This window comes from Sus scrofa, chromosome 17, assembly GCF_054392235.1.
Source record: "Sus scrofa isolate SSC_HxYL_T2T_F1_AM1 chromosome 17, Sscrofa_HxYL_maternal_Yorkshire_Landrace_v2.0, whole genome shotgun sequence".
Lineage (NCBI taxonomy): Eukaryota > Metazoa > Chordata > Mammalia > Artiodactyla > Suidae > Sus > Sus scrofa.
The window spans coordinates 62,747,244-62,764,168 of record NC_139399.1 but is presented as its reverse complement, the minus strand read 5'-3'; the positions used below and the strand labels follow the sequence as shown (position 1 = coordinate 62,764,168).

Here is a 16,925-nt window from a genome sequence, read left to right as displayed (position 1 = left end):
CAGGAAATGCTTTTGAAAACAGTGCCAGGAATGAGAACGCGCTGCACAATGATTAACTATTATCCTTATTGTTAGAACCAGCGCTTGGGAGGTTTAGTGATGATGCGGGTAGGGCCTGGTTCAGTGCCTGCAGGGCAGGGGGTTGCTCTTAATGATTATTCCCTCCCCGCAATGAATAAGTAATAATTTAGCACCTGATCAATGCCGGCAGGTGCTGAGAATAGGAGGTAAAATGCAGACAGTCCCTGCCCTCATGGTGCTTACAATTTATTGGGGAAGGGAGACAGAAGTTAAATATTCTGATAGGCCCTCCAAGTCTGGATCAGTGGCTGCTTCCTTCCAGAACCATCCTACCTAGTGCTGCCACCGCCTGCCTTCTGTCATGACCCCGTCTTGTCACGGTACATGTTTCCTTTTTATTCATGGTATTGAACCCTATGTGTTTTGTTTCAAACACATATATATTGCTTATTAAGAGCCAGACATCATTCTAACTACCGTACAAGCATTAACTCATTGTGTCCTTATAGCTGACCTGTAAGGCCCAGAGAGGCTAATTAACTCATCCAAGGACACACAGCAGAGAGAGGGTTCAAGGGGCAGAGAGAGGGTTCAAGCCCAGGTCCTCTTGCTCCCAGTCTGTGCTCATAACCCCTGCACCACGCTGCCTTGAACTGTCAAATGGCCTCTAGCAGGTTAGGGATCTGGTGTTGTCACTGCTGTGGCTCAGCTTTGATCCCTGGCCCAGGAATTTGTGCATGCTGCAGATATGGCAACAACAATGAAAAAAAGCCCTGATTTGTAGATTTATTGTCTGTTTATCTTCTGTCCACCCAACGGATTTCAGCTCAATGAAATCAGGGGGCCTCATCTGTTTAAATTCACAGCTATAACCCTAGTGCTATGCATGACATAAGGTACAGAGCCTGTGCTCTCTACACATTTGTTGAATCAATGACCGAATGAAAATACAAGCAAGTAAATATATAATTACAAGTGGTGCCAAGCGCTATGTAAAAAAAAAAATGTGCCAGTGCTGTGAGAGTTTTTAACAAGGGACCTAATTTAGTTTGAGGATCAGAGAATACTAAAAATTGTCAGTATTATTTTAACGACAGTTGAATAAATTCTAAAATCTCCTTAACAGCTGCGCCTGGCTAAGAGGGAAGAAAATGTTATCTACGGGGAATAAACGTTTCATAATGATGAAATGCAATGGAAAATCAAGGCTGTGTTTGCCTTTAATTCCATTGGCTGCATGAGCCCCAAATCTGCTCTTATTCCTCAAAATAAACATAAGCAATTGATCTACCTGGGGCTGGTGATAAATATACCCACAGTAATGTGGCAGGTCTCTGCACCTTAGTTTCACAGGCAGGAGTTAGACTTCTGTTTGTCTCGGGTTTTAATTTTTCTCAGCCCCTCTCTTTTTGTCTATTGCAGGAACAATGGGTAACCAAATGAGTGTCCCCCAAAGGACTGAAGATCAAGAGAATGAATCGGAAACAGATACTCACAAGGTCGTGTAGTTATGGTCCCGGGGTCACTCGCTACTGGTCGGTAGAGGCGGGGATGGCGAGAGTAAAGGCCTGCTCGGGGCTCCCCCCATAGGCGTGATGGATGCGCTGCTGTCCCCAGGGGTTGTTTGGTTGTATTCGAGAACTCCAGAACTCATCCAGGACCTTGCTCAAAGTGCAGCCCCACCCAAGGCCCGCTGAATCAGAAACCCATGGACCCTGCCTCTTTAAGGTCCTCCGTGGTGATGAATCCTATGGGGCCAATTTGATACCTGGTCCCAGGTGGGTTTGGACCAGTGCTTCCCACCAGTGGGTGAATTTTGCCTCACCATCAAGGGACACTTGGCATTATCTGGAGATGTTCCTTAGCTGTCACAGATGGGGAATTGCCCCTGGCACCTAGTGGGTAGAGGCCAGGGCTGCCGCTCCACATCCTGCAGTGCCCAGGATGGTCCCCTATGACAAAGAAGGATCCTGCCCAAACTCTTGGCAGTGTCGAGAATGGGAAACCCCATTTTTCCATCAGTAGTTTGCAGCCATGGCTGAACATTGGAATCATCTGGGAAACTTAATAAATTGGGGGAGTTCCTGCTGCGGCTTAGCGGGTTAGGAACCCGACATAGTGTCCATGAGGATGCAGGTTTCATCCCTGGCTTCGCTCAGGGGGTTCAGGATCCAGCGTTGCCACAAGCTGCAGCATAGGTAAGCAGCTATGCCGCTTGGACCCAGTGTTGCTGTGGCTGTGGTGTAGGCCAGCGGCTGGAGCTCCGATTCGACCCCTAGCCTGGGGACTTCCGTATGTTGCAGGTGCAACTGTAAGAAGAAAAAGAAAAACAAACCAATAAATAAATAAATAAGGAGACTGGCACGGTGCCCTAGACCAATGACCAGGATCTGTGTGTGGGAGCGAAGGCAGGCATCTGTGGCTTCAGAGCTCCTCGGCTGTTGCGTGTCCAGCCAAGGTGGAGGAGAGCTTCTCATCCGTGACTCCCCCTTTGGAAGACCGCTCGGGAGGGCCGAGGCCAGGGACACCCCCCTGCTTGTCCATAGGTCTTATTAGATCTACAGTCAGGTAACAGAAAGCCTCCGTTCCCACCATCAGTGCTTCCACAATCAGTCTGGTCTGAGCCTTGAAGCCCAGCTCAGCCTGGGAATCCTCGGACCTGTGAACTAACACTGAAGCAGCACGAGGGATCTCCCACGCACAGAATAGAAGCTGGTTTGGAGAAATGGGCGGGAAACTCAGAGTTGGCCTCAATCGTGTGTGTTAAAATTCCCTGGGAAATTTTGAAAACTCCTGGTGGGAGTTCCCGTCGTGGCGCAGTGGTTAACGAATCCGACTAGGAACCATGAGGTTGCGGGTTCGGTCCCTGCCCTTGCTCAGTGGGTTAAGGATCCGGCGTTGCCGTGAGCTGTGGTGTAGGTTGCAGATGTGGCTCGGATCCCGTGTTGCTGTGGTTCTGGCGTAGGCTGGCAGCTATAGCTCCTATTAGACCCCTAGCCTGGGAACCTCCATATGCCGCAGGAGCGGCCCAAGAAATGGCAAAAAGACAAAAAAAAGAAAAAAAAAGAAAAAAAAAAAGAAAAGAAAACTCCTGGTGGCCAGCCCCACCTGAGAGCCATGAACACACGGCCCCCTGGGTGTGGGCCCAGCGTCAGTCACTTCCCAAGATCCACAAATGATCCCAAGTCTGGGAGCCTTTGGCCTCCAGGGACCAGGCAGCCACAAAACCCAACAAAGCGGGAGATTGAAGTCCGTTTGAAGACGGCTGGCTCTGGCGGACTACACCCTCAGCGCGTTCCCAGAGCCTTCTTTTTTGTTAGGAGCTGGAAAACGATGTCAATGAAAGCTCCCGATTTTTTAAGTATCGGCAATTGGCAACTGATTCCAAAATATTTAAAACAAACACACAAACAGAAAAACCTCTGTGAGCCAAATGCATCAAATTTGCACACCAAGTGCCATCCCAGGAATCCCATTTGTGACCACAGAGCCAGAGTCACGTGAGTTGGATATTTAGATTTTAGGATTTCTTGGCAGGGCTCATGATAAATTCAAGAACACAGGCTTATTCTAAACAAAACTGTAAAACAAAAATATAAAGAAAGGAAAAATCTGTATCACCCCAGAAGTTTCCTGTCATTGGGAGGTCGGGAGTCTTTTAGTTTTTTTCTCTCTGTACTTATTAACATATATTATACTACTAATAGTATTTTTTTTTTTTGTCTTTTTGCCATTTCTAGGGCCGCTTTCCACAGCATATGGAGGTTCCCAGGCTAGGGGTCTAATCGGAGCTGTAGCCGCCAGCCTACACCAGAGCCACAGCAACATGGGATCTAAGCTGCATCTGCAACCTACACCACAGCTCACGGCCATGCCAGATCCTTAACTCACTGAGCAAGGCCAGGGACCGAACCCGCAACCTCCTGGTTCCTAGTCGGATTGGTTAACCACTGAGCCCCGACGGGAACTCCTATACTACTAATAGTATTAACGCAATATGACAATATGCAAATACTTAGCATATAATCAATACTCAATTAATGCCAACTATTAGAAGTGTAATTTATGTTATTACTAAGATGACATGTAACGTACATTCTGTTTTGCAACTTTTTTGGTTTCCATATGAGTGTGTGTGTGTACATAAATGCATACACACACACACATATATATATTAAACCTTTTTTTTTAAAGGGCTGCACCTGCGGCATATGGAGGTTTCCAGACTAGGGGTTGAATCGGAGCTGCAGCTGCCCTCCACAGCCACAGTCACAGCCACAGTCACAGCAACACCTGGTCCATGCCACCTCTGTGACCTATGTTGCATTTTGCAACAAAGCTGGATCCTTTAACCCCCTGAGCGAGGCCAAGGATTGAACCCGCATCCTCATGGATACTGATCGGGTTCTTAACCTGCTAAGCCACAGCAGGAGCTCCTAAAATCTTTTTTTTTAAATATCTGCAATAAATAATAAAAGAGAAAAAAAACCTGGGCAGTCATAAAAAAGAACAAAATAAGGCCATTTGCAAAAATGTGCATAGACCTAGCAATTACCATACTAAGTGAAATAAGTCAGAGAAAGACAAATATCATGTGAGATGACTAACAGGTGGACTCTAATAAAAAAAATGATACGAAATAACTTATTCACACAACGGAAACAGACTCAACAATTTTGAAACCAAACTTACAGTTGCCAAAGGAGACACCCTGGGGGGAGGGATAGAATAGGCGGTTGGTAGGAACAGATGCTATTATACATCGAATAGGTAAGAACAAGGACCTACTGCATAGCAGCGGGACATCTACTCAATCCTGTGTAATAACCTCTACGGGAAAAGAATCTGAAAAGGAACAGGTATACGTAGAACCGATTCACTTTGCTAAAGACCTGAAACTAACACAACATTGTCAAGTCAACTATACTCTCGTAAAATTAAAAAAAAAAAAAAATCAGGGCGGTGGTCTACAATTGGAAAGTGTTTGCAGCCAGAGTGATGGAACGAGTGGGTGTGGAACAGAAAAATAGCAGCACCGCACTTCCTGTCTTTGACCGGCTTGTTGAGTAAAGGCCTGCGCTGGTGTGCAGGGCAGTGGGGTGTGGTTACAGCCTCACAGGGTTTGAAATCAGCATGTTAAGTTCTTACTCCCTGGCTGATCAGACCAGCGCCCCACCTGGTCTCCTATTCATCCTGCCTGTGCTTGTGAGGCTCAGTAAAACAAGGCATAAACCATGCAAAGCTCTTTTCCACACAGGAATCCGGTCCTTAGAGCGGGTTATTTCATTTCTTTGAGGCCTGGCAGAAAGCACAGCAGTTTCTGGAAATACAGACTTTACGCTGAGTTTTGTGCACTTATAGTTAGAGTGGATAAGCAGTGAGGTCCTACTATGCAGCACAGGGGACTGTCACTATCCAGTCTCCTGGGATAGACCATGATGGAAGATAATAGGAGAAAAAGAATGCATATATGCATGACTGGGTCACTTTGCTGTACAGCAGAAATTGGCACCACCTTGTTCATTAACTATGATTTAAAAAAAAAAAAAAAAAAGCTTAATTTTGTGAGGTACCCTTGTGGCCTTAAAGGTTCTTCCTTGAGTTTATCTGATTTTCCCCAAAGACGCCGCTAATACTGACACGTGTTCTGTTCCAGGGGGCATCTGGGAGCGGGTGTGCTCAGAACGGGATGCCGGTGATTATATCAACCCACACGGTTCAACTCTACGACGAAGGTCAGTGTTTCACGGGGACTGCTCCTGGGAGGGGGCCGGGGAGGGCCGGCTGATCCTGTGGATAGTGGAACAAAGCGGAAGCGTTGAAGCCACAGGCTCGTGTGGAAGACACTCATGTTAGTTTTCTAGGGTCGCAAACACAGCATCACACATCAGGCAGCTTCGGCAACAGCCGTGTATTGTCTCACCACGGTGGGGCCAGGTCTGCAAAGACCCTACTTCCTAACGAGGTCGCAGGAACTTGGGGTCTCAGCAGCAGGGGATACGATTCAACTCAACACCCCTCCTCTCTCCTGGGAATGTGAGACTTCCAGAGAAGGCCAAGGATTTACAGCAGATCAGCTAGAAACAACAGGGTAAAAACACTAAGCGGGGGTCTCTTTGGAGTCTGACAGATCACGGTTACAATCCCTGCCCTGCCCCTTACCAGCCGCGTGACCTGAAACAAGTCACCAGGCTTTCTAAGCCTCAGTTTTCTCATCTCTAAAATGGGGGGAAGAACCCCATACCTCAGAGAACTGCTGAGAGGACTCAAGGAGGTCATTCACAAAGCATGTGACATATTACCTAGCACTTAGGAATCCCTAAGAAATGAGTAGAAGATGACAACCGAATGTTCTCTACATGAGGGAAGTGTTAACACTGGACAATGGGCTTTCCTATTAGATTTTATTCTGGGATATAGGGCTATACATTTAAAGCCTCATAAGTGGCTGAGTTCTACTCTGTGAAGAATATCTGTAAATCACATAAGAGGCCAGCGGAATCAGACTGTCGGTTTTGCCCCCTAGCAGCTGTGTGACCTTGAGCCACTTCCTTAACCTCTCTGAACCTCAGCCTCCTTGTCCCGCGAAGTATGATAATAATAGTACCTACCACATAGGTATCAGATATAGTATGCATGTGCTTCCGTGCCTGGCACATACTAATTCTTCCGTGCGTGTTTGCCATCACGATTGTCTGATGGTTGTGGTTGGTGTCAGTTACCTGTCAGTTTCTGGGCTTCAGATCCTCTCCTGAACCAAGAGGGGATGAATCAGAGCATCGGTTCCAGAGGCTTTAGACTTTCCTAGTGTAAGGAAAGAACAGCTCTGTTTTCCCTCTCGACAATCTGCAGCACACACACCACATCTGACACCTGATGTGTGAGCTTTCCGTACCGAGTGATGCTGTGACACCAGCTGGGTGTCCCACCATCTAATTCTGTTCCAACACCATCTACCCAGAGTTAGCATCAGTTCCCACGGGTTCAGAGACTACCTCCCACCTCAGTTACCATTTGCAAGTGGGGAGCCCCCCGTTACCCACAACTTCTGTCCTACTCAGCTACAAAGCAGAAGTTCCCATGACCTCCTCCTCGGGGTCAGTCGCTTACTAGAATGGCTCACAGAACTCAGAAAAGCAGGAGTTCCCACATGGCTCAGCGTGTTAAGGGTCTCACGTTGTGACTACAGCAGCTTGGGTGGCTACCACGGCGCAGGTTCAACCCCTGGCTTGGGAACTTCCACATGCCTTGGGTGCAGCCAAAAAAACAAAAAAGAATTCAGGAAAACAGTGTACCTGCTAGATTATCGGTTTATTATAAGAGAATACAACTCAGTGACAGACAGATGGAAGAGATGCAAAGGGGAGGTTTACTGGGATGGGGGGTCCTGGAGGCGGTGGCACGTCCATGCTCTCTGGACAGGCCACCCTCCCAGGACCTCCATGTGGTCACCCACCCGGAAGCTCTCTGCACTCTGTTCTTTAGGAATGCTGCGGAGGCTTTATTGTGGAGGCTTCATTAAATCATGGCCGCTGGTGGTGGACTCATATCCAGCCACTCTCCCCTCCCTGGAGATGGGGGCTGAGGCTGAACATCCCAGCCATCGCATCACGTGGCTTGTTCCCCTAGCAACTGCCACCCCCCATCCTCAGGGGCTTTTCAAAAGTCACCTCATTAACATAAACTCAGATGTGGTTAAAAGGGGCTGGCTCCTCATGAACAACAAGAGTTATCTTCATGGCTCTCAGAGTTAAGTTTTAGGAGCCATGTGCCAGGAACAAGGATGAAGACCAAATATAGGCTGCTTCTTATATTACATCCCAATATCTTACTACGTGGCTTATTTAAAATTCAGATGCCTGGGTCCATCCCTTAGCCTCTGTCTAGAATACCCTGCGGTTGAGACTTGGGGACCTGAGTTGTTAAAAGCTCTCTAGAGGACTTGGACGCACAGCCAGGATTGGCAACCACAGGATGAGATAATGTCACACATCTCTTCCTGCCTTTCAACCCCGTGAGTCAAACTTCTACTTTGATGTACACAAAATGGATTGTATTGACAGCAGCAGCCTTTGATGAGAACAGTGTAGATGCCGGCTATTGAGACGCACAGACTTTGAAATGAAAATCATATTGTTTTTATAATTTGCAAACTATAGACACGCTCGAAAAACTGACGCACCAAGAATATAATATACCCTACAGAAACAGCTTTCTTTATCATCATTTTATTATTATTGCTGTTGTTGTTGTTACATGCCTATTTTTAATATGGGGCACAAGAGCAAGGAGTGTGTAGGAAGATGTATATGGGAGCAAAATATTGGAAATTGAGAAAGCCTCTTTCTCTTTCTCCTCCATCTCCCTTCCTCTTTTTCCTCCCTCTTTCCATCCGTTCCTTCTTGCCCCCAACATTTATGTATATATAACTAGAAGGTCTTCCTGGAAGGAGGACAATAGGTGACTGAGCTATAGGACAACAGCCTGGGACAGAGTATTGCTGGGCGGATACCTACATGCAAGCAGAAGGAAGGTCTCCTTTTGGAGGGTCGCACGTGGTTTGCACCAGCTCCCTGACCCGGCAGCCCTGCTTCAGCACCTGCTGGAGAATCTGTGAAGTTTAGGCGCATCTGCTCAGGTCAAAACTCTGCCTGCATATTCACCCACCACCTGGGGAGCAAGTCATTTAGGAGCGATTATCCCATTTAATGGGGAGGCAGCTTATCATCCTCGAGTTCTTTTCTCCAGGTTCTGTGTAGTTTTTAAAGGGGTACAGTAGTGGGGTTCTGGGTGACTTTTTTGTTTTGGTTTTTTTTTTTTGTCCTTTGGACAGAGTTCTCCGACCATGTCCTTTGAGGCACATTCGTGTTCATCTTTCTTGGTGTCTGCATGTATGTAGAGACATAGAGAAAAGTCACCAGAAAAATAGGTCAAGGGGATCCTGGGGGACTGCATTCCTTCTTTCTCTCTATACTTTTCCCTTTTTTTCCTGTTATACTTAAAGTCATTGATTGCCACATGGCAACGTTTCCTGTCAAGATGTAGGGAGAAGCAGTGATGGCTCAGTGGCTGAGTACACAGCCTAGGGAGCCAGGATCCTAAATTTAAATCCTGGATCTGCTGTGTGACCTTAGGCAAGTTGCCGAGCCTCTCTGTCCACTCATCTGAAAAATGGAAATCCTAATAATGGCAGGACAAGGCTTCAAAGATCATTGCGAAGCTTAATGAGTTGATACGCCTACAATATTTGGAAGAGTGCCTGGCATGTGGTCAACCTATGAGGAAAGTTTATTTTTCTGTGTTGGATTTAATGTTAATAATGTAACTTACTAATGTAATTTCATCTACAGTTTGAAGTTAACTGTATCTCTGCCAGCTACCATAGCGCTTGCAAATTTGAAATCGGACATTAAAACTTTTTCCCCTGGCATCCCTTATACTTTTTGAATGTTGTATTTCATGGTCTTCCAGATGCCCTGTGGGAGAGATCAATTAGGAAAAACACTTCTTTTAAGTGCGTTAAGGATCCCACGCTGCCACAAGCTGCGGCCTAGGTGGCAGACGTGGCTCAGATCCTGAATGCTGTGGCCGTGCCATAGGCAGTAGCTGCAGCTCCAATTTGACCCTTAGCCTGGGAACTTCCGTATGCTGCCTGTGTGGCCCTTAATTTAAAAAAAAAAAAAGAAAGAAAATCAACTTCTCGACCTGACTTGGGCTGAGACACTGTGTATACAGGAGGGTCGAGGTAAAAGGGAGGGATTGAGTAAGGAGAGGAAGGAATATTCATGAATATTCATGATGTGCCTGAGGACAGGGGTGTGGTATGCTCAGCATTGGGACCACACCCCTTTCAGTCCAGGTAAGTGCCTGTCTGACTGTTGCCATGGCAACTGTCAACTGTCATGGCACCGGTAGGCCTGTGGGTTCACCTGCTAATGTTTTACAATGTGTGTATGAGGCTTGAGGTCTACTGGAGGTCAGAATTTCCACCATCTTGGCCCAAGTTGCTTCGAAACAGTCCTGGCGGGCTCTTGTTTTTCTCTTCTGATGCTTTCCAGTAAATAAGGATATCACTTCTCCGCAGCTTACATTCCCCCAAGGAAGGGGGAGGGTTAGAGCTGGAGGCTGACAGCCCTGGTAATGGGAGGGGGAGGGTCTGAGAAAGAGACCCAGTGATGGGAGGGGATGTCACCCAGCCAGAGAGAGACTAGAGATGCTGCACTGCTGGCCTTGAAGATGGAGGAAAGGGCCGTGAGGCAAGGAAGGCAGGTGGCCTCCAGAAGCTGTAAAGAGATGTTCCCAAACCAAACTTGGGGCAGCTCATCCCATGCACAGCAAAGCCAATCTGCTGATGCTGGATTGTGGTGACGGAAAGTACAGCGTTTATTACAAGGTGTCAATTGAGGAAAATGGGCATCTCAGGCTCAAAAGACCCAAACGCTCTGAGGGCTTTTGGGGAAGGGTTTCAAAGGCAAGGTGAGGGAGAGGGTTGCAGCCTACCTGAACACCTCATGGACATTCTTCGGACTGGCTGGTGGTAAAGTACCTGGAGGTATTTGGGGAACCTCAGTCATCCGCCTCTGGTTCCACCGGCCTGGGGTCTCTGTGCTGGTGGCCCTCGTGCAGTTAACCTCCTCCACCTGGTGGGGGTTTTGGTCTCTGCAAAACAACTCAAGGATATGGCTCAGGACGTTACCTATAGCCCTTGAAGAGGAATTAAAGGCCTTGACTTAGTTTGGTGGCTAAACTCTTATTCTTTTGTCTTGCTGGATGGTTTTCCTTTGTTTCTGCATTTTCTCATTTCTTTGACTAAATTTGCTCTTTGGGACTTGGGGAAGGCCTAGGAAGCTAAAGCCTTTCTACAAACAAGAAGCAGGAGACACAGGGCGACCCTGTAGGGTCCTGCTTGATTTCAGAGCAAGGAAGTAGATGCTCCCCTAGAACTTCCAGGAGTTGGCCATTTTTGATGTCTGACCTTCAAAAGTGTAAGACATTGGTGTTGTTTTAAGGCACAAAAATGATGGTAATTTTTACAGCAGTAATATGAGTGTGCTGAACTTTGGAGGCTCCCAGACCTGGACTTGGGTCTTGGCTCAGCCACTCACTAGCTATGTAACCTTGGCAAGAAATGTGTACCCTCTGCGACTCACCTAGAAAATGCGAATAATATTAGCTTTGTAGGGTGGCTCTAACTAAGAACAGTGGCCAGTCCAGCATAAGTGTGATGAAATCAACAAGACAGAGAAAACTGTAAGCAGCATCCACTGTCATGAGTGTACTTTATCACTGGCTTTCCCTCTGCCATACCGTCTGACCAGATTTTCCTATCTGTGTCTTTATGCCTAAAACTTTACCGGTCCTTAGCGAAATAAAAATGCCTCATTTTTCTCTTTTGATTTCTTTCTATCAAATTTATTACATTATTTTGAGTTCCTGCTGCAGCACAATGGGACCTGTGGCATCTCTGCAACACCAGGACACAAGTTTGATCCCCAGCTTAGCCCACTGGGTTAAAGGATCCGGCATTGCTGCAGCTATGTGGTAGATAGCAACTGTGGCTTAGATCTGATCCCTGGCTCTGGGAACTCCATCACATTAATTATTTCCTTCTTTAATTTGTTCAGTTCTCACTACTAATGAATGGCAGAGACTAAGGCATGGTTTATCTGCCAGAAAACATCATTTTTTTGAACGTCAAAAAAAAATGATGTTTTCTGGCAGATAATATTAGCTTTTAGGGTGGCTCTAAGAACAGTGCCAGTACAGAGTAAGTGTGATGAAATCAACAAGACAGAGAAAACTGTAAGCAGAGTCCACTGTCATGAGTGTACTTTATCACTAGTTTTCTCTCTGCCATATCATCTGACCAGAAGACTGTCTCTGTTTCACCTGGATAAGAAGTTTCTAAAAAATGAATCTTTTTTCTTTCTAGTCAATTTTTTTTTCTATAGAGAATTGACTAATTGTGCTTTAAAAAAGAAAGAAAGAAAGAAAGAAAGAAAGAAAGAAAGAAAGAAAGAAAGAAAGAAATGGGATCATTTTACTGGATTGAAAATTCTTACATGAGTAAAAAATGCTCCTGTTGATGCTGTAACATAATGAATGAGAAGAGAAGCATTTGCCAGTCACGATGCCTGGGCAAAGTGTGATGGGAGACCAAGTGCCAAAAATCACTGCCACTTGATAGAGTGAAAAATGTGGGACCAGCATCATTGGTTGGGAAAGGGAGCAAATAGATGTGTCCTTTTAGCGTCCACTTTCTCCCCCCATTGGCCAGCTTTTTTAATCTGTTTCCCCTACTTGGATAAAAGTTCCTGAGAATAGAGAATTTCCTTTGTTGCTGCAATAATCTAAGAGTTTAGCACAGGCTCTGCGATACACAAACAGCTTGGAAATGACCGATGAATAAATGAACAGTGGCACATTGGACTGGCGGCAGCAGAGGCGCAAGAAAATGCAGCTGAAGAGAAAGTTTTAGATCCTGATGTATCTGCTTCAAGTAATGCAACCCAAAGTCAATAACATTTTTAATTATAACAAGAAGTCTGGGGATCAGCAGTTCCGAGTTTGTGACAGCAGCTGGACAGCATTATCAGGATACCAAAGAAGTGTGCCAATCATGTACTGCTTCTCACAGGAGGACCACCACAGACCCAAACATCATGTCTTCACATGATGGGGCCCAGGCGCAGGAAGGGAGAGGCCAAGATTTGCCACCATTTTTTTCTCCTTCTATTAGGAAAAGAAGGTCCTTCCCAGAAGCCCCTGCCCCCAGTAGGCATCTGCTTAGACCTCATTGGCTAGAAGGAGGTCACATGGCCACCACAAGCTGCATGGGATGCTGGGAAGCCAGGTACCTCTCTGGGCAGCAAGCAAAGAAAATCGATTGGCGTGGATTGGCTACTGGACAGGCAGTTCCTAGTGTCCACCAGTGCTGATTTCAGAGAATTACAATTAAGCAACCAAAAGTAGCACCTATGTTAACTCAGCCTTCTCAAAAGACATTAAAAGGATCTAGCTCATTTCCTGAGTGCCCACTTTCTCTCTCCTCCCATCATCTTGCTGTATATCTCACTCAATAAATAAGCTCCTTATCTTCAATTCTCCACCCGGCAACCCTGTAAGACGCCACCCACACAGGCACTTCCTCTACATTGCACTGCATCCGCTCTCTGCATAGTCATTACAGAGAATTCTGAAAACCGGCTCTACCAGATGGCCCAAGAGCTCCCTGGCCCTCTGTCCTTGGACGTATGCAGAAGTCCCTGTGAAATCTAATACTTCTCAACCTCTTAGTGCTTTTTCTCATAACAAAAATTCTAGTGAAGAATTTCTCCCTGTTCCACTCTTGGGGTCCACAGTCTCCAATACTGTATATCCCTATCCTCCTGCCAATAATCGAGGCTTCCCAGCATTCACACCCCTGTGTGGTCCTCTCTTGTGGAATCAGAGAAGACCTTGTAGAACCAAGTATGTGTCATGGAAGGTTTGAGCCTTAAGAAGCCTAGCCTTTATCTTTTGTAGCTCTAGCTCTGGCAAAGCTAGTGACCCTGTCAGAACTACTCTGGAGCTGTTGCTGGAAGGGAGCCCAAGCTAGTCACATGAAGAAGCCATGTGGCAAGAAAGAAATGCCCAGCTACTCCCCAAATTTTCCAACCATCTCAGCCCAGGACAAATCCTTGAAATCCACAAATATGTAGCAAATCCCTCCAACCCAGCTGGTTCCTCTTTAATTCCTTGTGTACCAGCTACAAAATATCTTAATTCATGCAACCATTACCCTGAGCCTGGGCATTTATTTTTTTCTATTTTTCTCTACTCTAAACAAAGTTGCAATAAATATTCTTTTTTTTTTTTTTTTTTCCTTTTACGGCTGCTCCAGCTGGGTATGGAAGTTTCCAGGCCAGGGATTGAATCTGAGCCTCCGCTGCAACCCACACTGCAGCTGCAGCAACACCAGACCCTTTAACCCACTATGCCAGGCCAGAGATCAAACCTGCCTCTACACAGTGACCTGAGCTGCTACAGTCAATAGCGTCCACCCACTGCACCACAGCAGGAACTCCACACTAATCATTCTTGCATTTTAGATAGCTTCTTCAAGAGGGATGCTGTGTGAGAGTCAGACCTTGTTTTATTGCGATGCACTTTATGGTGCTTTGCAGATAGTGCATTTTTTACACATTGAAGTTTTGTGGCAACCCTGTGTCAAGCAAGCCTGTAGCCACCAGCTTCCCAACAGCATTTGCTCGCTCTGTGTCTTTGTATCACGTTTTAGTAATTCTCACCATGTTTCAGCCTCTTTCCTGTTATTCTATATGATGATCTGTGACCAGTGTTCTTTGATGCTACTGTTGGGATTGCTTTAGCAAGTCACAGAACTCACTCATCACGTAATCAATAAATTGATGGCTCCGCTGACCTCCCTTCCCCGGCTTCCTTCCTCCCCTCGGCCCTCCCTGTTCCCTGAGACACAACAATATGGAAATTAGGACAGTTAATAACCCTCCAGTGACCTCTAAGTGTTCAAACAAAGAGTCCTACGTCTCTCACTTTACATCAAAAACTAGAAATGATTAAACTTAGAAAGGCATGTCAAAGAGCAAGACGAACTGAAAGCTAGGTTTCTTGTGCCAAATTGTTAGCCTTTTTTTTTTTTTCTTGCTTTTTAGGGCTGCACCTGCATCATATGGAAGTTCCCAGACCAGGAGCTGCTGCCGGCCAACACCACAGCCACAGCAACGCCAGATCTGAGCCACATCTGTGACCTCCACCACAGCTCCAGGCAACGCTGGATCCCCGACCCACTGAGCGAGGCCAGAGATTGAACCCACATCCTTATGGACTCTAGTCAGATTCATTTCCGCTGCACCCCAATGGGAATTCCCGCAAAGGAACAGTTCTTGAAGGAAATTAAAGCAGCTCTTCCAGTAAGCAGATAAATGGTGAGAAAGTGAAACAGTCTTATTGCTGACTTGGAGAAAGTTTCAGTGGTCTGGATAGAAGGTCAAACCAGTTACAACATTCCCTTTAGCCAAAAAAAAAAAAAAAAAGCCTAATCCAGAGGAATCCCTAATTCTTTTCAATTCTATGAAGCCTGAGAGAAGTCAGGAAACTGCAGAAGAAAACTCTGAAGCTTGTAAAGGTTGTTTCATGAAGTTTAAAGAAAGGAGCTCTCTCCATAATATAAAAGTGCTGGGTGAAGGAGCAAGTGCTGACGCAGAAGCTGCAGCAAGTTATGCAGAAGCTGCAGTAAGTTATCCAGAAGGTCCAATTCAGACAATGCATGAAGGCGGTGACACCAAACAATAGATTTTCATTGCAGATGAAACAGCCTCCTACTGGAAGAAGATGCCGTCTAGTACTTTCATAGCTAAAGAGGAGAAGTCAATGCCTGGCTTCTAAGCTTCAAAAGACAAGCTGACTCTCCTGTTAGGGGCTAATGCAGCCAGTGACTTTTTTCTTGATTTATTTTTTATTATAGTTGATTTACAATGTTCTGTCAATTTTTGCTGTACAGCAAAGAATATACATATTCTTTTTTTTCACATTGTCCTCCATCATATTCCATTACAAGAGATAGGATATAGTTCCCTGTGCTATACAGCAGCATCTCATTGCTTATCTATTCCAAAGGCAATAGTTTGCATCTACTAACCCCAAACTCCCCATCCCTCCCACTCCCTCTCCCTCCCTCTTGGCAACCTCAAGTCTGTTCTCCGTGTCCATGCATTTGTTTCTTTTCTGCAGACAGGTTCACTTGTGCCATAGCCAGTGACTTTTTAAGTTGATGCCAATTCTCCTTTCCCTTCCTGAAAATCCTGAAGAATTATACTACTCTGCCTGTGCTCTATAAATGATAGCATTTTTAGCAATAAGGTGTTTTTTAATTGAGGTATGCACATTTTGTAGACATAAGGCTATTGCACACCTGCTAGGCTACAGTATAATGTGAACATAACTTTTTCTTTTTTTTTTTGCTATTTCTTTGGGCCGCTCCCACGGCATATGGAGGTTCCCAGGCTAGGGGTCCAATCGGAGCTGTAGCCACCAGCCTACGCCAGAGCCACAGCAACGCGGGATCCGAGCCGCGTCTGCAACCTACACCACAGCTCACGGCAACGCCGGATCCTTAACCCACTGAGCAAGGGCAGGGACCGAACCCACAACCTCATGGTTCCTAGTCAGATTCGTCAACCACTGCGCCACGACGGGAACTCCCTAATGTGAACATAACTTTTATTTGCACTGGGAAACGAAAACAATTTGGTGACTTGCTTTATTGCAATAGTCATTTTAATGCTGTGGTCAGGTACCAAACCTGCAATATCTCCGAGGTCTGCCTGTGCAGTGGTTAGGCAGGTGCTTTTGGACATAACACTTGAGTTTGAGGCCTCTCTCCACCTCTCTGCAGCTGTGGGAGCTTAAACAAGGGGCTTCTCAACATTAGGGGAGAAAATCAGATAATGCTTGCAAATCGCTTTCCTTGGTGCCTGACACAGTAAATGATGGTCGTTATAGTTATACAGACTCCTGAAAACAGTGCTTCCCAGTTTTGAATGTAGACTAGGATCTGCTGGGGGAATTTTTAAAATCCTGCCCCCCCCTCCCCAGAGTAATACCATCAGAAGCCCTGGAGGGTAGGGCCTGGTCATAAGTCTTTTTGAAGTTCCTCTGGGCTATGCTTTTTTTGTTTTGTTTTGTTTGTTTGTTTACCTTTTTCAAAAAAATTATTATTATTAAAGTAGAGTTGATTTATAATATTGTGCCAATTTCCGCTGTACAAAACGAATTTAGGAGTTCCCATCGTGGCACAATCCGACTAGGAACCATTAGGTTTCGGGTTTGATCCCTGGCCTCGCTTAGTGGGTTAAAGAACGGCGTTGCCGTGAGCTGTGGTGTGG

At 46.0% G+C, this 16,925-nt stretch overlaps 1 protein-coding gene across 18 annotated transcripts in view; it reads left to right on the top strand.

The window, feature by feature from the left end:
• BCAS1 (brain enriched myelin associated protein 1) overlaps positions 1-16,925 on the top strand; it is a 118,179-nt gene that overhangs the window by 9,664 nt on the left and 91,590 nt on the right. For 16 of the 18 annotated variants that reach the window (XM_021077194.2, XM_085002520.1, XM_085002519.1 and 13 more), the window contains exons 2-3: positions 1,444-1,520; positions 5,678-5,756. In XM_021077194.2, the coding sequence (XP_020932853.2) occupies positions 1,449-1,520; positions 5,678-5,756 (151 nt within the window). In that variant the 5' untranslated portion in view covers positions 1,444-1,448. 18 annotated transcript variants of the gene reach the window in all.